The 21,727-nt window shown below is 36.8% G+C and overlaps 1 protein-coding gene and 1 long non-coding RNA gene across 4 annotated transcripts in view; one reads left to right on the top strand and one right to left on the bottom strand.

Annotated features, from left to right (window-relative positions):
• LOC126506300 (uncharacterized) overlaps positions 1–12,448 on the top strand; it is a 16,766-nt gene extending 4,318 nt beyond the window's left edge. The window contains exon 3 of the long non-coding RNA XR_007593163.1: positions 10,687–12,448. This is a non-coding gene — a long non-coding RNA (uncharacterized lncRNA). The remainder of the gene's footprint in view (positions 1–10,686) is intronic.
• LOC126506295 (UDP-glucuronosyltransferase 2B17-like) overlaps positions 1–21,727 on the bottom strand; it is a 252,277-nt gene that overhangs the window by 168,735 nt on the left and 61,815 nt on the right. For 2 of the 3 annotated variants that reach the window (XM_050149724.1, XM_050149722.1), the window contains exons 4-6: positions 17,772–17,859; positions 17,078–17,297; positions 12,787–13,251 (exon numbers count right to left, since the gene is read on the bottom strand). In XM_050149724.1, the coding sequence (XP_050005681.1) occupies positions 12,972–13,251; positions 17,078–17,297; positions 17,772–17,859 (588 nt within the window). In that variant the 3' untranslated portion in view covers positions 12,787–12,971. Of the gene's footprint in view, positions 1–12,786; positions 13,252–17,077; positions 17,298–17,771; positions 17,860–21,727 lie in introns of those variants that run through there. The other variant, XM_050149732.1, reaches the window with a different exon arrangement.

The raw sequence follows: 21,727 nt of genomic DNA on the forward strand, positions 1-21,727 counted from the left end.
ATGTATGTATTATAGGGATATTGCATCCATGAACTATCACGAGTGTGGTTGCCTAATTAAGACCTGTGTAATGACAGTACCATTTGACTTGCCAACATAGATGGGGAAAATTTCACAAAGTCCTATTGCTACAGGGAAAACTGTGAACAATCAATGGCTGTCAAGATTGGAGTGCAAAAATAGGACTCAGTGGGATGGTGATATGGTAGAGGGCAAAGCAGGAGTTAATGGAAGCAGAAATGAGCCTGAAAATGATGAAAATATAGTACCTGTGAATGGTTTCCTCAAAAATGAAGTATTTCACAAAGGAAAATGATTAATAACACATGTACCAAGTCTGACCTAAGTCTTTTTAGGGCATTCAGGACAACCATGACAGAGTGCTGTATTGATCCAGGAATACCATGGCAAACATAGTGCTGTATTGTAGATGGGAGGTGGTGGCGCACACCTTTAATCCCTGCAGTCAGGAGGCAGAGACAGGCAGATCTCTGTGAGTTTAAGAGCAGCCTGGTCCACAAGAGCTACTTCCAGGACTAGCTTCACAGCTACAGAGAAATTCAGTAATGAAAAAAGAATAACAGTGTTCTGTATTGTTGTATGATAAACAGTGTGAACTTTTTGTGAAGGGCAATATGTCATTGATCATTAATGTTTCTTTGTTGTTTTTGAAATATTCCTGCTTTAAAAAAAGGAACATGTATAAAATTGAATCTGTAAAAGCCAAGGTAAGAACACAATGCCTATAATAGGCAGCTTCATTTACCATGCACATTCTGTTCCTGGAATACAAACGTACAACGCCAGCTCACATTTCATTCTCTTTCAAGAAAAAAGTATTTAAAAACCGGTTTTATTTTTGATTTTTATGAAACAAATCAGTTTGCTTCCTATCACTCTTTAGCTTGTTACTCATGCTTCAGTTTCCCAGAGTCTTACCCAGAAAGTCCTTCTGGGGGACACTCTGGAAAATCCTTGTATTGGGATCTAATGTATCTGGTTTCATGTCCTTAAATTTCCAAAGCACCTGTTAGAAGTTAGTCAATAATTTGCATCGGATTTCAAAACTTAAAATATAGTATTATAGGAATTAGACAATGCATAGCTAAATGCCATTTGAATCCCCAGTGTGCAAAACAGGTAAAGAAATATTATACTATAAGAACCATAAAAACATAATGCAGAGTATGGGAACACCGTCTATGTTTTTCTAAACATTTAATCAGGTCGAATGTCATCATGAATTTTTATGTGCAGTTATGTGCACACATGAGAGAGTTAATGAAACATAAATATATTTTTAAAAGTTTATATGTTCATAAATCATCTGCAAAGAATATTTAAACTTTATGTTTATTTATTACAATTCTTCCAATTTTCCATTATTAAATTCATGTCAGTTAAAAAAAACCACAGATCTTACTTATATTCATTTGCCCTATTATTTTAATAGGGTTTGACACTTGTTTTTTATTATTCAATATTTATTTTTGACAAATATTCCAAATTTACAATTTTTCTCCATTTACAAGTTCTGTGGAAAAGGTTCCACCATGGATAATCAGAGAATGGAGTTTCTGTCTAGCCTATCTTTGCCATAACCTCACAGAGTCCATGTGTTTAACTTGTCCACTAAATACCAGTGACTTAGATGGTGGTATGAAATTCCCCTTGCTTGCTTGTACCCTTCTGCATATTGAGGAGATTTTACCTCCAGCACAAAAATAACCACAAAGAGCGACTGACATAATTTTTTTAACATATGAAAAAATAAGTCTAATATTACTCATCGTTGGTTGAGGCACCGGTTTTACTTAGGCATTACAGGAAGTGCAGAGCACTTCATCACATGAGTCATATCACTGTCGCTTATTCTGGATATTCCTTTCATGCGGGAAAGGAACCTGCTGTGCTGCTCATAAGTGCTAGTAGCTGTAAAAAGCATTCAATACCCTAATGGTGCTGCATCTGACCCATATGATCGATGGCAAAACACTTCAGGGTTAATGCACTTTTTGAAATGCCAAGCAGTTCCACGGGCAGACCACACAAATGGTGCTTATTTTGAAATCCCAAAACACCCTTCTAAATGCGAGCTTCACCTACATGTTCAATATCTGTTTGCCACAATAAATTTAAACTTTTCTTCGGGATCTCAGGGAAAACCAGTATGAGTTATTACAAAAATCTAGTTCCTACATACTCCAGGTTAAAGTTCAGATGTGGTAAATAATATTCATATACCTTATGAAGAGAGTCAGCTGGATCTTTCCTGGTATCAATCCTATTTCTGCTGGATTATCTCTTAGTTCCATTTCTTCCTAAATGAAACACACTTTACTCTTCTGGGTTAGAGACAAAGTGCCATAGACAATGTTTTACAGTGTGTGGTTCACCAGAAGGACAGGGACCATTCCACCTTCTCGTTTACATAGTCCTGTTTTAGGTTTGGCAGATTCTAGAATGGCCCACTCTTCCTTTTTTTATTTTCCCTAATGAACAGGGTCCAAAGGGACTGAGATGGTGAACTGTTTCTTTTCCATTCTCTGGGACGTCTTCTTAGTGGTAACTAAGCAATCCTAGTTCAGCATTCTCATGAAGAGGGGAGGGAAAATTAGAAAGTCTCTATGCTACTGCAGACCTGGAAGACTATTAATGCTATACTACAGATGTTTTTTTTATATCTGCTAACAAAGTTTTAAATAAACTTTCATTTTCCCTGAATATCTGGATTCAAACAAGGCTCAAGGAAAAGGTTTAAGTGACCACTGAGAATTTAGTTATTTTTGGGAAGTTTTGCTCCCAGTATCATCAGACTAGAGAAGTTTAGATTGCACTCACTCACCACGCTTCCCTGTAATCACGATGTTTAGGTCATGGTTATTGTCATCCAAAACACATCTGTAGAATGTAGTAGAATCCAGAAGAAATAGGATTGATACCAGGAAAGGTCCAGCTGACTCTCTTCATCTTTATCTTTGTTTCTAACCTGACTAAGGGCAATCATAATACTTGATTTTACATACAGAAACCTTCCATTGTCACCCCTTTCCAGACTTGACTGAACTAAGGACCTCATTTTACCTTTTGTGGAATCTGTGCAAGGGCTGATGCAATTTTGTTGGCCCTTTCTTATTTTGTGATAATTGATCCCAGAGAAAATATTACGACACCCTGTTTGCCAGAACTCTGTGCAAACTCTTCCATTTCCTGTGGATACAGAAATTGTTTTTTATTGAAGATCAATAGCAGATAACCGTGGACTTTCCACAGGGCAGGGAACCCTGACTGCTCTTTGGACTGGAGAGGGAGGGGGATGGGAGTGGGGGGAGAGGGAGAAGGGTGGGAGGAGGGGGAGGGAAATGGGAGGCTGGGAGGAGGCGGAAACTTTTTTTTTTCTTTTTCTCGATAAAAAAATGTAAAAAAAAATGCTGTTCAAATCATTACTAATCTAGGAGAAAAATGAAGCATTATTGGAGAAATAAGTACCACTGAACAAGCACAGACTCTAATCATTGCTGTAATAATCACCCCGTACTCATGGGCATCATCACTGTGTATATTCTTATCTTTGAGCAACAAATATTCCAAGTGTTCTCCTCTGAAAAATTTTAAATTGCATTATGTTCTACCTCAGGCTCCTGGTGTGACCCAGCAATCCCGTAAACTTTCAGTTTGGCATCCTATCTCTTATATTACATTTGTGAAGGAAACTTCCTGGACTCAATATGGTGACTCCATGCTACATAACCTGTAGAAAATGACAATTTTCACATATCCAGAATTGGTTAAGCCTTACTAAGACTAGTAGTGTTAGAAAGTTGAATAGTAGCTTACAATAGAAGTGCACAACCCATTCAGCCTAGGACAGGAAAACACTCACCAATATCAGTACTTACTACAGCCAAAGATGCTGCATAGACACTTCTCAAATACTCTCTTAGAATGATGGTTATACAGTTACCTAAACACAATAAAAGACAATATTGATAAGTCTCTGTTATTTAAAAACAAGATCCGCTCACTACTTACTTGTGTCATCATTAGGTTAGTGCCCGACAAAAAAGGAAGTTATAGGAGGAACGGTTTTTGTTGGAGCATATTTTGAGCTCTTGAGGTCCATCATGTCATTGAATCCATGAGAATACTCATGTTGGTGAGAGCCTTAATAGCTATTCCTTTTATATTGTGGAACTAAAAGGTAAATATTCTTTGGAAATGCCTCTACAAGTAAATACTTCCTCTTCTAAGTTGACTTTTTGTAGGCTGTAAGGTTATGATAATGAGAATAGTAGCCAACATAGGAAATTAATGATAAGTGGCTTTTTTACTTAATAGCCTCTCTTTAAGGTACATAAATCTTTGTCTAATGATCTTTTAAAAAGAAATTTGGAAAAATTTGGACATATGATAATGTGAGACCCTAGAATTCTGTAAGCAAATTCTGTGGGACATTTAGATTGGAATCCAGAAGACCAGAAATTGAAAAAACAAACTGTGAACAGTGTAGGCTGGATTCATGGAGTTTTGGTAGATGATAATGATTTCATCAGGTTCTGTGTTAGTGACATTTATGTTCCATTCTTATGAAGAATCTGATTGTGTTTTATCTATGTTCTGAGAAATTGAGTAACACTAAATTCATAAGCAATGAAATATGTTGTTTATTAGAAGAAATTTAGAGAATGTTTCACATCTGACCTACTTTTAAATGCAAATATGGAATCTGAACTCTGAAATCTTATTTGTTTGAATGGCACCAATGTCAGTGACCACAAAGAATGTGGAAGTTCCTGTACTAGGGAGGGGCAGGCCATGAGACTCTCCTGACATACTTATTTTGTAGGGGTAATTGTTTATCCATTGTCTTTAGAGGATGTTTTTTGCCTAGACAATAAACATTAAGTGTTTTTCAGAGGCAAAAATTTGTGACAATCCAAATTTTCTTTCTATTGGTTCTACAGTAGTCAGAGATTCAATATAAGTGCACTTCAAGATTCGGCACTAAAAGAATAGGAATAGAATTCTATTTAAAAGCTATTGTGATATTTTTGAGGCCTGTGTGACATATACAATGAAAAGTCATTCACTGTTGGTGCTATGTATGCCTCAACAGTGTATCTCTCCCACCTGTAGGGAAGCACTGCAAGAAATAGATGTTAAGATTAAAAGGAGAAAAGAAGGAAGAAAGGACAGAAGGAGCGAGGGAGGGAGGGGGAATGAAGGAAGAAACCAAGACTCTTTAATATGCAATTTTAGCTAGTTACACAGATCACTAAAAGATGGTCTGTTTACAGTACTCTTCTGAAGATTACATGCCTGCCTAATGTTAAACATGTATCCACACACTATATAATATGAGAAGAGGTAGGTGACAAAGGAAAATGAATTTTATATGGAGAGATATTCATAAATTGAGTTGCTACCAAAGTAAAGACAATGTGCTGGGAGACCAGAAACAATGGAAATGAACTCAAGCTGCAACAGAGGTTAAAAGTCAGAAGCCCTGAACCCAAACTTCTGATATTTGCTTGAGAAGCTATACAGCCTGTATGGGATCTGTCGAGACCACATTGAACACCTCCAACCTCACAAGGTTCTGGTTTCATCTATCACTTTCTTCTGGCTGTCAAACTGCCAAGGTACTGCACAAAAAAAGTGAGAGTGGCCATTTGGTTGAAATTGTAAAAGATTGTACATAGTGAGAGATCGAATGTTTAGGTTTCTTAGAACTTGCTGAGGATTGTTTTGTGAGCCTAATTTACGACTGACAGATTCTGGAGAATGTGTCATGTTCTGACGGTAGAATATATATCCTATAACTATATTCTGAAATCTGTTATCAGCATTGGGTAAGTCCCCAAGGTGCTCTTACCGGGAAGATTCTAGCCTACATCCATCCTGAGTAGGAGCTTCATCGCATCTGCCCCAGAGAGGAGAGGAAATGATGTCTTACATCATTTCCTCTTCCTCCCAGCATTCTGTTGATTTACTCTACCTACCTATGTTCTAACCTATCAGGGCCAAGCAGTTTCTTTATTAATTAACCAATGACCTTCCTCCATCATTTCCCCTTTTTCTGTTTAACAAAAAAGGAAGGCTTTAATTTTACCATAGCAAAATTATACATAACAAAACAGTTATCAAGTAAAAATTACAATATTTACATCTATTTTATCTTTATCATAACTAAGGAAAACTATAACTATCTATCTATTCTTCAACTCCATCAAAGACTCCAGAAAATACAATATTACCTAAGCAAACAAGAAATAAGCAACTTCCAAACTCTAGAAATGACAGACACATCTTGCTGCCTGGACAGTCACCCAAAGTTTCTCTGTACCATTGGGGCATCCATCTTTGGCCTATAGGCCCATAGTATCCAGAGACATTTCCATGAAGCAGGAAATTTCCAAGTCAGTTCAGTCACTATCTGTTGTGTCCTGCAGAATGTCTTGCAGACTCCTTCATGAATCAGGAACCACGAAAGATCATCTCACCTTTAGGGAAGTTCAGTAGTCCTCTCTCTGCAGGTTGTCTGTGTCCAGTTTATACAATAGTCCAGGCAAGAGCAGTTTCTTGCCCAAATGGCTATCAGACACCATAAGGAGCCTCTTTGATGGCCCTCGTCCTCTTGAAGTAGATTCATGCTGCCAGGAGCAGACGTGTCTCATTGTCATGAAAAGTCCTAAGTTATTAAAACATTAAAGGTCCTATTTTGTAGTCTTTGAAAGATATGAAGAATGTCTATCTAAAATATATCTATGTACATCTAGAAAATCTAACATGACTACAAACTTGACTATTATTAATGATTACCCATTAACAACCTATATACATTACATTTTTAATGAACTATACAATATCAGAATCAATATGAACTAATCAATATCAGAAATACATATACATATAACAAGATTGACAAATTTAAATCACTAAAGCAAAATCCATATCAATGCAAATTATTCATACCTATATCATATCCCCCTTTAAATGTAAAAGAACATTTATAAACAATATTTGGGAATATGAGTGCAGTTATTTTACTCCAAACTGCTTTGTGCTGAATGGGGGCACTGTTATTTAGGTCTTTCATGGTATAACCTGTGTGCCAGGTTCATCTCAGTCAGCAGTTGAGTGAAGTAATTTTCTGAAGGTGTTCACAGCAACCTTTTAGGAGGGCGTGGTCTATCATACCATACTGGGATCGAAGCAATCCACAGGGTTTCATCCTCTGTGAAAACAAAAGAAGAAACTCTTTTCCAAAGTATCATATCCTTAGATCCAAATTCTGAAGTCAAGGTATTTTTACAATATCTATCTTGGATGAGTTCAGCAGCATTTATAAACTAATATAATTTAGCAGCTATTGCTCTTTCCTCAGCATTCAAACAATTCAAAGAGAGCATAATATCACACAGTATCAAAATTCTCTTTGTATTTTCCATCTTTGTGAAGCTTTGTTCTAACCGCTATTTCGGTTATCTTTACTTTTAACTTTTTGCTTTTTGAGACAGGTTCTCTGTATATCTTTGACCTGGAATAACTCTGTGGACCAGGCTGTCCTTGAACTCTCAGAGAATCTCTGCTTCCCAGGCATTGGGATTAAAGGCGTGTGCTACCACACCTTGAAGTCACAGAGGTCAATATCCCTCTCAGAGAATCTCTGCTTCCCAGGCATTGGGATTAAAGGTGTGTCCTACCACACCCAACTACTCTCTTTCCTCCTTTTTTTTTTTTACTTTAAGAACTTTAACTTTGAGTCTGCATATATTTTTAACACACTGTAAATCATTTAAAAGGTTTTTTTTTTTGTTTTTGAATCTCTCTTTACTGTATCTCTCTTTCTTTTTCTGACCACATGAGCCTTTAAATTATTGAGTAATATGGGTAGGATTAAAGCCATGGCTTTGGCGGCTGGATCCAGCCCATTCCTTAGCTTTACAGCCTCATGGCAGAGGTACCGGCTGTAGCCCTGTTTATTGCCACAAGTCTATGGCATTTCAAGGTCCCTGCCAGCAAGCAAGCTGCAGCATTATATCCACAGACAACACTCAAGTCCTCTCTCTGTAGTCGGCCCTCCTGCCTCAAACAGTCAGAGTTTGCCCTGGCAGGACGGCCCAGAAAACCAGCATTTTTAAAAGGTGCAGCATTTTTCCTGTTATGGCTGAAAACCGAAAATCATGCGTTGCTTTTCGTCAACACCCTTTAAGTGTTTCGTGGCAGGACCTCTTAAAAGAGCTGCAGGGTTTTGCAGCTAAAGCTGAGTCAGGAAGCCCCTCTTAGTTGAGAGTGCTTGCTTGCCTCTAGCAAGAAGAACAGACTTGAGAAATTGCTGCTACCAAGAAAACATGCTTTACTCTATTCTTTTCCAAGCTTTCTCAGGCTTTCTGTGGACTAAGTTATCCACGTCTGGGTTATGATAATAGCTTAATCCCATATTGCATTTGTTGACTTTCTTTGTTGATATGATAAACTCAATATCTTATTTTAAATTTATTATAATATTTATAAAATGTCAATTTTAATTTCTTAGGGGCCTGCTTCTCCTTTAGAGCCATATATTGTATTATTGTTTTAGAAATTTTGTTTCTGCACATTGTGATTTGTCCACAGAGCAAGTCAACTGTATTGATTTTATGAATAGAAAGTCATGCTGGCTAGTTTCTTTTTACTAAGTTTAGTTTGTTAAGAAATATCTTACAAGATAAATAACCTGAAGGAAGGAGAGACAATCCAAGCTGTCTGGAAGAGTTTCAGGACAACTGAGCAGCTTTGTAGGGACAATTTCTAACCTGTCAAGCTGCCTTCATATTGTGCAGGGAGCTCTAGTTTTCCAGATTCCATGAGACTGATGATAGGGACTTAAAGTTTTAGTTGCAACAGAACAACCACAAAATTGTTTGAGCATAGAAAATTTGTTGAAAAATACCTATATAGACGATATATTAATATATGGATACATTAACATATCTAATATGGGCCTATTAGAAACAGCCACAAAGGATCGACTGTTCAAAGGATTATATCTGATATCAATCATAAAATAATAAAGAGTTATAGGATGAGAATAGGATTAACAAACAGATACAACATTTTAGAAGTTAAGTTTCATTTAAGAATGGCAAATAAACTATTCAAATATTTCAAACAAATATCATTTTAAATTTTATTAGTATTCAGAGACATGTTCTCATGCTTATCAAAGACATTCCCTATAGTAACTGAGAAAATAATAGAGCTATTTAAATTGTCCCTCAAGAAAATTATTCACATGTTTGGACTAGCAAACTCTATTCAAACTGATAATGGGACTCATCTTCCTTTGCTTCCTCCTTCTCCTTTTCTCCACATCTCCCTTCGTTAGAGACAGTGTTCCATGTACACCATTCAAATTAACCTTATAAATCTTATAAATTTTAAGAGTAAACATTTCTTTTCCCTTGATAAAACTGAATCATCTTACTGAGGACCCTGATGGGCTCTGATGTCTATCAGCCAGTGTAAATAAAGTTTTCTGCCTGAAGGATGATTCAATTTTGAAACTTCTCTCCAACCCATCTTCTCCAGTTCATCTAGCTATGTAGACATCTGACTTTAAAATTCTGGTCTTCTTGCTTATACCAAATATGTGCTGGGCTAATTTGAATAGGCAACTTCTTTCAGCTCCAAGTTTTGCTTCTAAAGTCACAAAATGGTGAATGAAACATTGCAAATAACTTGGAATATGCATGTGTAGTAGAAACCATAATTGATATAAAAAGTGAAAAGATGAACTATGTCTTTATTTGAGGCACAGGTTTTCTTTGTATCTTTGGAGTCTGGCCTGGAACTCACTTTGTAGACCACACTGGCCTCAAATGCACAGAGATCTGATTACTTCTGCCTCCCAAGTGCTGGGGTTAAAGTCATGTACCACCACTGCTCTGCATTAAAAGGGAATTTTTAATATTGTTTATAGACCTTGTTGCAGTCAGATAAATTTAAAATTGTTTCTCTTCTCTGAATTAGAGTGTCACGCTTAAACGGACATTGTGAGGTTACATAAACCCGTCAAGACCTAATCCAAAAAGGTTTAACACAAGACAATAATTTACACTGTTCTCCTCATTGCTCAGATCCAAAGAAAATCTGCATTGTAGATTAAAATAAAATAGTCAAATCTATTATCTGAAGGGGTTTCCACACTAGTTTGGTTAAATTTGTGTCTTATAGGCCATACTATAACCATTCCCAGTGCCCTACCCGAAGAGCAAGCCGTGCCCCATAGCCTATGTCTCTCGGCCTCCTCCACACAGCACAGGTCACATATTAACAAGTTGTTAGTGCAGAAACGCCTTCTCATAAACATTGAGGAGTAGATACATCCCTTTGCCTGGTGGGACTGAATCATCTCACTGAAGAGACACAACTGTTTTCTGATATTCAACTCTCTGCCAGTTTTAAAGCTCTTGCTGAAGGATTATTCAACTTTGGACCTTCTCTTAAACCCCTGTTTTCCTATCCCTTCCGAATAATCTTCAATCATAATGTGAATCCTCTACTCCATTCCCCCTCTCTCTCAAGTCTGAAGAGCAGTCTGGATTCCCTGCCATGTGGGAAGTCCAAGGTCCTCCCCCCTCCATCCAGGTCCAGCATGGGACTAAATTAGAACTTTCTTTTTCTCATTCAATATTTTCATAGGAAGCAGCAGGATCAAGATCATGAAGGGAAACCAACAGAAGGGCAGACCTGAGCTAGTGGGAGCTCATGACTCTGGACCAACAGGTACGGAGCCTGCATGGGACAAACCTAGGCTTTTGAATGTGGGTGACAGTTGTAAAGCTTGGTCTGTTTGTGGGGTCCGTAGTAGTGGAACCAGGACCTATCCCTGATGCATGAGCTGGCTCGTTGGTACCTATTTCCTGTGTTGGGATGCCTTGCCCAGCTTTGATGGAGGGGAGGAACCTGATCCTGTCTCAACTTGGTCTGCCTTGGTTTGCTGACTTCCAAGGGGGACCTGCCCCTTTTAATAAGGAGGAGGCACTGATAGAAGGTAGTAAGGAGGTGAATGGAGGGAGGGAAAACTGAGGTTTGTGTGGAAAATAAATGAAAAATAATAATAAAAGCAAACAAAACATTAAAAAAACAAATAAAACAAAACAAAAAGAAAACTACATTTATATCTTTTCCCATCGTTTACAGTACAATATCATTCTTTTCTTCAAGTCTTCTTAACCTTGTCTTTCCTGTTCTGAGGCAATCATAAGTAGGATATTATGAAAAGATGGAGGAATTTTGTCAATTATTGTTTTTTTAGAATTGATTGTTGAACTATCTCCCTCATACACATGTAATTATACAACACCCAGCTGTAATCACAACTCGTATAAATATGAAAAGGGCTTTGCGGATGAGATCCATATTTGCTTAAATTTTTTTCACACTATGATTTCATAAAAGCATAAGGGTTATTTCCTTGTTTAAATTTTTCCAACAATTTTTTATTGATTCTTTGAATTTCATATCATACACCACAACCACAAACATTTCTCAGGTCTTTGAGATCTCCTTCCAACCTTGTATCTTCCCCCACAAAAAGACAATAGGAAATTAAAATTACAAAAAAGTCTCATGGTAGAATGTGCAGTGTCTCACAGTGTGTCACACGGTGTACTCTTTAAACAAGCTGCTTTACTTGTGAATGTTCGCTGTAATGAGTCATCGGACTGGTTCAGGACTCTGGGCTCTGCTACACTACCGATGCTGGATCCTCTCTGAGACCCCTCTGGGTTATCCTGTTGCTGCTCTGTGTCATTGAGATCCTGCGACTTTGGTTCTGCAGGACCTGCCCCATGAACTCTAGTAGCTCATAGATGGGGTAGGTGTTGGGTGGGCCAGCTCAAAATCTTGGAACCGGGCCTGAGTGGTAGCTGAGTTGCTCACTGATGCGAGCTCTCCATGTTACCCAGGTGAGGTGTGAGGCTGTCTATTCTGTATCCACACTATCAGAGCTAACTGTTCCTCACCCATGTCACAAGGGCAAACTTTCTGACGCTGATAAGATGAGGGGTAAGGACCAGCTTTCCCACACTGATGAGTCCATGCTCATCTACACCTTCGTTTAGGGCCAGCTCTTCCTATCTGCTCAGGCAAGTTGCAGGGCTAGCTCACCCTAGTCCCGTGGCCAGCAATTGGTGGGTTTAGTTCGCCCACGCACACACCACTGGGGCCAGCTCTCCCACACTGGCCGGACAAGGGACAGGGCCATCTTTTCTTTACTTTTATCACTGCTGGTACTACAGTGTGGTGGCTGGTGAAGGGCTGGATCAGCTCAGCACCGTACTCATACAACATCATGGCTTCAAATGGGAGCCCAGACGAAGGAGGTCCACATTGCCATGGACGTTGTCACAGAACCCTGCTAGAGAAGAGCCATGGCCCTCTGGAGCAGCACAGGTAAAGATCACACCATGCCTCTGATAGCAGTGCAGGCCTCTCTCATCAGGCCGTTCCTTGCTGCCTTCACATCTACAGTCCCACCTCTCTTCACAGAGAACAAACTGCTCCCACTTCCCTTTCTGTCTCACCTCTCCAGCACATATTTGCTCATCATAATGCTGCATGCCCTGAATAATAGTTAGGCCCCTCCTTAGCTTTTAAATTTTCATTTTTGTTTGATAAATAAGAGAATTTATTTCATCTCATAGCTTCCTGTCCATTGCTGAAGAATGTAGGCCAGGGGTTGAAAGCAAGACTCAGGAATCAGAACTGAAGAAGATACCATAGAGGTAATATGCTTAGTAGGTTGTTCCTTATCATTTGCTCAGCCTTTTTTATTATGTCTTTTATTTTGTGAGATTATAATATATTTGCATTATTTCTCCCTTCCCCTCTAATGAAGATGTGCCTTGATAGAGTAATCAGTGAATGTTCAGAAGGCCGTTCATAAACTAAAACGATGCTGAAATGGAGTTCATGTGCCTTCTCTACTCACTCTTCATTTTCTTTCCCGTCGTTACAAACTTTCGATAAATGAATAAGAAGGCTTTTATGGAAAGGAAAGCTATGGCTGCCACACAGGCCAGTAGGAATCCAATCACATCTAGAGAGTGGTACTGGTACCAGGTGAGGTTGTGTGCAAGTGGTCTCAGGTGCTTGGCCCCTTTGTGGCGCATGACAAACTCAATCCAGAAGATGACTCTGTCCAGGGGTTTCATGGGTTGGTCATGATGAATGGTAGATAACCACATAGCATTCTTTTTATAGCTGACAGAAGGAAAACAGACATTAACTTACATAAGAAATGAAAAATGCACATGTGTAAACTTTTGTGTAAACATTAAAGTTAATCACACCATATAGAAATAAGATATATTTTGTTTTATGTTCAGATGCATGTCTGAGTTCCTTGAGCATGCAATATTAAGCATTAAAAGAGAAAAATAATTAAGATCAAATATTCCTAAAGTACAGTTTAGAGTCACCTAAGTTATAAACACAAAAAATCAAAATGAGATATTATTTGAGTATATAAAGCTTCAGTTCTCCAGGAGCAATTTTTAGTAACTTTTGTGTGTAAAATGTTTACTAGTTCCAGGATCTTTAAGTAGAAGGCAAATCATTCTTGAGTCCTCATGGTGTTGCATATATGTGTAAATTTGATAAAGATTGAAATGAGATTTTTATGGTACATCTATCATTGATTAGTGGTTTTAATTACAAATGTGTTCTGGTTCTTATTAATTAGCTCTAATAATTGCTTCTCACTGTTTTTACATTTTTCTAATTAAAGTCATCAAATATTTGATAAAATTAATAGGAAGATTAATTTTCTACTCTGTTACTGTATTGAATTTTTTATTATTCTTATTATTCTTATTGTAAAGTAGAATCACAATAATTTTTGCTATTACTTTTAAATATGTGTGTGAGAGAATATGTGTTTAAAGTGTGTAAACCGTGTTTGTATATATTTGTGTTTGTGTGTTTATATTTGTTATGAGATCTGCTGGAGTTAGAGTTATAGATATTATTAACCAACTGTTGTAAGTGTTGGGAACAGAACTCTGGTCTGCTGCTGGGGTAGACCTTCCCTTATCCACAAAGCCATCTATCAAGCCTAAGTTTTACTCTTATTGTTGATATTCGTTTTCTGTTATTATTGTAATTTTAGAAGTATGAGTTGTAAAAAATTTCACACTGAAAATCAAATACAAGATGTACTTGATATTAATGCTGAAATAATTATTCATGACCATATAAAGGGGAATGGTTATAAAGACAAGTCATCAAATCTGATGACTGTTTAATGCAGCAGAATTAGCAATTGTAATAATCGTAACTTACTGTCTTTTTATTTACAAAGCAAAATAAGAGAATTATGAATTTATTCTTAGTCAATGATCATCATTTCTTAGTATGCATGTTTAAAATTAAATTTGTAACTCATCTCTTTAGGAAATGAGAAGTGGGGAAACCTCTTAGGGAAGGGTGAGGAAGGTTAATACAAAAGAAAGGCAAACAGTAATAAAGTACCAATAGCAATATCAGAAAAAGCCATGAAAAATTTTACTATTAATAATTTACTCAATTCTCCCACAACACATACACTTTTATGTATAAATATACATATATAATTTTAATGATCTTTTTCTTTCTGTACTGATGGTGCTCAATCGAAAAGTCAAAGAACAACTTACATAAACCTCAATACCAAATATGAGAAATCCTCTTTTTAAGCGATTGGCCAAGCCTGTGAAAGAAACCCCCTAAACACGGAGCCTATTGGTGGTGCTTTTTCTCCAATGGTGGGAGGTACAATTCTATTGCTGAATGAGCATTCAACTCAGAAGCACAACCCAGAGACCTCTGAGCTGGAACTGACGGCATTGTCCAAACTGAAACTAGCTTTTGTAGTATAAAAAAGTAGAGAGGATTGAAAGATTTTAAAAGCCAGAGGGAAGTACTGTGAAGTTGTTTCTTTGATAAACTACACTCATGAAGTCTCAACAACATAAGTACCTAAACAAGATCTGAATAATGATGACACCTATAGTATTTTTAACAACATAGGTTCCTAACAAAATCAGAATAATTATGAAACCAGTACTCATTCTCAAAAAAAAGTAGGACCCTAACAAAATCTGAATAAGTAGGACTTCTATAGTTGTTCTCAAACAAATAAGTCCCTAAACAAGTACTTGATGTGGATCATTTTGTGTAAATATAAAAAATAATTACATAGTATTATCACAGTATTTTGTGAATGAGATTGCTTAATAAAGAAGTGACTCAGGCCCAAGACAGGGCTGAACAGAGCTAGGCAGGTAAAACTAAGCTGAATTCTGGGAGAGAGAAGGTGGAGCGACAGAGAAGTCATGCAGGCCCCGGAGGAGATAAATAGCCGACCATTACTGGTAGGCCAAAACCACATGGCGATACAAAGATTAATAGAAATGGGTTAATATAAGATATACGAGATAGCAAAAAAGTGTTCATAAACTAATTCGACAGCAATGTTGTAATTAATATAGTTTCTGATTGCTTATTTCGAGTCTGAGTGACTGGGAACAAACAAGCAGCTTCTTACAAAAGATCTGAATAAGGATTACACGAGTAGCCATGCTAATATGAAAAGAGGTAGATTTTACTCTGGTACTTATTCCACATGAAATTTTTAAAGGACTGAAGTAATAATAAAAGTCAGAAAATATATTCGTTTTCTAAACAAGATATTTGAAAAGAATTTCTAAATGAATCAAAGAAAAACAAGTATCAACTTCTTAATTTTCTTCATAGCAATGTTTTCAATATTTAAATTTATCCTGACACAGGTTGTATATTTAAATATCTAACCATGCACTTAATTTATGTTAATATCTATGCTTTTTTGATGTATTACAACTTTCATAAAAGTTACCTATCTCTTTTATAATATTTAATTTCTCTGTTGTAATAGTTTCCTATGGCTTCTAGGATATCTGGTACCACCTCTAATATTTCAGTTTTGCAAGGAGGGCTGCTTGTTGGTACTCGGTTACCCAGCTAGCTTAGACATGGAATAATCACACAGAAACTGCATTAATTAAATCACTACTTGTCCCATTAGCTCTAGCTTCTTATTGGATAACTCTTAAATATTAATTTAACCTATTTCTATTAATCTTTATATCACCCTGTGGCAGTGGCTTACCAGCAATGTTCTAGCACGTCTATATCCAGGAAAGGGGAAATGATGTGGGAGTTCCTTCTGTCTATGTGTTGCTTTTATTGGTTAATGTATAAACCATTTGGGCCTATGGCAGGGAAAAAATATTTAGGCGGGGAAAACTAGGCTATATGATGGGAAAAAGAAGGTAGAGTCAGAGAGATGCCATGAAACCGCTGGAAATAGACATGCTGATACTTTGTTGGTAGGTTATGAATAAAGAACTGGTTTGGCCTATAGCATGGGAGGAAAAAGGTAGAGTCAGAGAAAAGCCATGGAGCTGACTCTGGAGACAGATGTGCTCAAACTTTGCCTATAAGCCACTGCCAGGTTGTGATATTCAGATTAACAGAAATGGATTAAATTAAGATGTAAGAGTTAGCCAATAAAAAGCTAGAGGTAATGTGCCAAGCAGTGATTTAATTATTATAGTTTCTGTGTGATTATTTCTGGTCTGGGTGACAAGGAACAAAAAAATGGTTCTTCCCTCCAGTATTTTATTTCACTTCACTTATTGGCTATTGAAGTTTTATACTATTCTTTAAACTCTGACCAATTACTTTACAAAAAGAATTAAAAATAAAAATTGTCCAGAGCTGAAGGCATATGCCTGTTGGACAAGCTGTTTGGAGGATTAAGTAGAAGGATTTCACATTGAGGAAAAGTATGATTTACATAGAAAAGAAATATAAAGCACAATATGGAAATTAAAAGTAATAACAAAAAAAGGAAAAACAATATGACACTAAATCATACCCTAATTTGTCTCTGTATCTTCCATTATTTTAGCTCTCAGGATAATTATTGCACCTTTGGCCTTCAGTGAGAATCATAATTAATGATGCACAAATACTAACATATACACATTTCAAAGGGTATACTCACAAAGGGTTACCTATGACGGCCTCCAGTGCATTGAGCAAATCTGCCCTTTTTATTGTTCTGAAATCTAACGAAACAGCCGCTCCTTTGGCTACTATGTAGGCAATGTTATCATGTTGCTCTCCAAATAAAGGAATGCCAATCATAGGGATTCCAAAATGGATCGCCTCATAGATTCCATTGGCTCCACCATGAGTTACAAAGGCTTTGGTTTTTGGATGACCTAGAATAACATGAATTCAGGTTGACATTAATTAGCAGTCTTAGACATGAATTGAGAAATGTGCACTATCTGGAACTGAAAGGAGATTTTCTACATGAAGATTAATTTTACTTAATTCAATTTATTAATTTAGTTTAGCATGAACTTCTGTTTCCCCTCACTTTTCATCAAAAAAAAACATATGTGAAGATTCTAAAACTCATAACCTTGGTGAAATGTTTTCCTCTCTCAGAGTAAGAAGAAACTAAATTTCCAGAGAGAGATTTTGTAGAATTGCTTTGGACTTGAGAGTTGAACTATGAAATTCGAATTTCCAGTTGAACACATTGGGTACATGGTAGCTAAGAGAAAATGAGTATTAAAAGAGACCAAATGCATACCAGAACTTGTTATCTTAAATAAATAATACATCCAACAAGTGTAATATAAAGGATTTTGAAGTCAACTAGGATAGGTTTGTTCCTAGAGTCTTACCTAGAAGGTCATTCTGGGGGAGCCATTTGTAAACTCTGGTATTGGATCCTAAGGTGTCTGGTGTTTTGCCCTCAAATCTCCAAAGAACCTGTTAAAGATTAGATCATCTTTATTGCTGGAGCCAAATTTAGAATTATTCAAACTAAAGAAATTATATAGTAACATAAATATATATAATATGCATATATGTATGTAACAGCATTGATAAAAATGATGCTATGAATTTGAGAGAGGAAAGAAACAGATATGAGAGGGTTTGGAGTAATAATGAAAAGGGAGAAATGATGCAAAAATAGAAATTGTAAAAGTAGATCTTTTTATTTTTAAATATAACATAGGTAAATACCTCCCATAAAAATAGATTAGGACATCAGAAAGGGTATATATTGAGAACTCTAGAGAGACTGAGAAGAAGATTGTGCCAGCAGAGTCTGTACATTGTCTGATTCTCTTTTTAGAGTTAACTATTACTTATGATTATGACCCCAAATTTCCAGGAGAAAGTGCTTTAGAAGAAGAAATATCTGACTGTGAGAATGAATATTGGAAAGGCATATAAATAAGGGGAAGAGATCCCCATTCAATTTGGGTCACTTAGGGATTGGTTTGTACTATTATAAAATACTAAATGATTCTGTCTCTTCACCACCACCACCTCCCATTTCCTGACCCCTCCCCCACTCAAGTCCCCCTCCCTTCACAGGCCAAAGAGCAATCAGGGTTCCCTGCCCTGTGGGAAGTCCAAGGACCACCCAGGTCCATCCATGTCTAGTAAGGTGTGCATCCAAACTGCCTAGGCTCCCACAAAGCCAGTACGGTGGCAGAAGAGACAGAAATCTTTAATAAATAAATAAATTAATTTAAAAAAAAAGAAAGCTTGATCGAAAGGGCCTCGAGGCTCCTCAGGTTTCGCCTTCATCACTACCCTGCCCATCATTTAGAGGCTGACTTGTTTCCAGACAGCTTTAATTAAACTGTTGCAAAGACACACAAAAAAAATCCCCAAAAAATAAATACTAAATAAAGATAAGGAGGTTATTAATCATGAGGAAGAAATGACTAATTCCTTCATGAATATAAACTGGATTATATCATTCTTAAAATTAGGAAAGGAGGAAAATTGAGGAAATTTTCCCAGTGGATATAATATCAAAGTAAATATAGCACCACTGTCAACTAAGCAGGTAATGGCTCCTCAGCTCAATTTTTGGAGTCTCCTTCAAAAATGTTTCCTGTAGTGCCTAAAGGCACTCCTGAAGCATGGGGTAAAGAATCTGATAATCAACCAAATCTTGCATTCTTTCTACTTTTTGACAAGGATTTCAGAGAACTTATGAAAAAGCTTATGTTTACAACCTAGACATGGTAGGGCACAACAGGAAAAAGGTATTTATTTACCAATTCCTCCCTGACCTCATGAGCTCAGCTTTGTGTTTCAGTGAAATCTCAACAAAATAAAAGTGTTTATCATGGGTTAGACATAGATAATATGGAAGATTTTAAGAAGGCTTGTGCTTTCTGTGGATCTACTGCTCCCTGTACCTATGAATCGTTTTGGTTGGGACAATAATGCTCAATGGTTGCTGTATGATTTCAATATATTTGCTAAAATGGTTCTTAGCCCTTCAAACTTTTTTAGTGGCAAGTGTGGTTTGCAGAGAAATCCCATAAAAAGTTCTAGTGCAAAGACTGGTGTAATCCTAAATATCACATAGGAAATTCTGACAGAGAGTGGTAGATTGGTTTCAATAGATTATCAGCTGCATAATATGCTTCTGACAGCTCTCTCCCACATTAGGGATGTAGCTATGGCTTCCTAGATTTAGCTGATATGAAATCTGACTTCAGGTCTAGGAGAGTAGTAAAAATACAAAGTCCCTCTCTGCCTTATGGCTGATTTCATAGAGAAACTCAAAGATTCTATTGAAAACTAAGCAAAAGGGGAGCCAATTCAAGTGCTATTATTAAAACACTTAGCTTTGATAATGATGATAAAGATTGCCAAGGATTTATCATGCCTCATAAAGAGACAGAAAAATGTTCTGGATTTTCCTAAGTTAATTTACTTTAGAATGTAGGGATCTACAAACAAAGAGCAAAATTAGCTGGTATAAAAATCTGTGCTTTAAAAAAAATAGATGTTAAGAAAGTGGCCTTTGAAGAAGCAATGTAAATTTCTCCTACAATTGTATGTTCAGATTCAATGAGTTCCAGGTTGTACCCTATATGAAATGAAGGAAAACATTGGGTTAAGAAATGTTGAACAGCCGGGCAGTGGTGGCACAAGCCTTTAATCCCAGCACTTGGGAGGGGATGAGGAGGCAGGCGGATCTCTGTGTGTTCGAGGCCAGCATGGTCTAGAAGAGCTAGTTCTAGGACAGGAACCAAAAGCTACGGAGAAATGCTGTCTCGAAATTAAAACAAAACAAAACAAAACAAAAAAAAAAAAAGAAAGAAATGTTGAACCAAATTTGATGAGGATGGAAATACATTGCCTGGAAACAAAACCAATATCAGCTAACAGTAGGAAAATATGTTTAGGGGTACCCTAAGTGACCCTCAAAATTAGAGGCTTTTAATGCAAAACTAACAACATTGATGCCAGACTTCAGATTATAATCAAACTAGTTTTTTGTTTCAAGATATCATTCAAAAAATGCTGCTATTGGTAGTCCTTGCCCTTAAGTACTGCCGTTTCCTCTCTTCAGTGTCCTATAAGGTTACACACAGAATATTGGGGACTTAAACTGCATCAAAGAGTTGGACTTTTATTAATTTTCAGTAGTTTATCCATGAATGCAATCATAGTTCAGACAGAAATCCCTGATGAAGATTTAACAGGGCAAACTGCAGTCACGAATACAGTGCCTACTAATTGTTCGTTTAACCAGAAGGAAAATTGCCGTTATTATTGATGTCTATATAGCATTTCACAAAGAAACATGCTTTGTGAGCAAGGACTCAAGACAAGTAACGCTATGTAGATTCAAGAACCTTATTAAAGGAAAATGATAAACCATTATTGGACTTAAAAGTAAAATGTTTACAGTATTATTTAATTATGATGAGACTGATGTTTCTATTATAACCATGGAATAATGGCCACCTAGATGGCTTGTTATGGGGGGTAAATTCAACCCTAATAAAGTTGGAAACTATGAGTTCTGAAACATTAAACAGAATGCTACACAATTACAAGACATAAAGGAAATCCTCCAGCCTCGTATTATTCATATTTTGATTAATTTTGATAAAGATGCTTTCTACAAAAGACTCATGCAGAGATCTATATTCCCACATCTAATGATACCCGTTCTCCACAATCGAAATTCCAATGAAAGTTTGAGTTGTGAAAAATAAAAAACACTAGGAAAACAGATGCAAGGGATTATGGAGCCTATTTTTCCAAGTAGATAGGGACATAAGTACGACTTAGTATTTCATAAAAGTCAAAAATTATATAAATACTTAGTGACCCTGTCTGGACATCTCGATGGCCTGTTTCTACGCAAAAGATAAGGAATCTTCACAAGGTTGTCAGAGAACCCCATTTCTCCCTGGAATTTTCCTGGGTTTTGTAATTAAAAAATAATTTGGTAAATGAAGATGGTTGATTGACTTATGAAATTTTAGTGCCACCATGTGCAAATGGGAGCTTTACAGCATGGTATACCTAAAGACAGATATTGGTGGCCTTTGATAGTTTTATATTTGTAAAAAATAGGTTTTACTATACATATTCATTCCCATAATAAGGTACATTTTACCTTTTCTGTTCCTTTATTCAACCATAAAGAATCTCAGTTTTGGGCCGGGCGGTGGTGGCGCACGCCTTTAATCCCAGTACTTGGGAGGCAGAGGCAGGCAGATCTATGTGAGTTCGAGACCAGCCTAGTGTACAAAAGCTAGTTCCAGGACAGGCTCCAAAACCACAGAGAAACCCTGTCTCAAAAACC

Source organism: Alexandromys fortis, unplaced genomic scaffold (assembly GCF_014885135.2).
Source record: "Alexandromys fortis isolate MF-2015 unplaced genomic scaffold, M_Fortis_MF-2015_v1.1 scaffold_0, whole genome shotgun sequence".
NCBI lineage: Eukaryota > Metazoa > Chordata > Mammalia > Rodentia > Cricetidae > Alexandromys > Alexandromys fortis.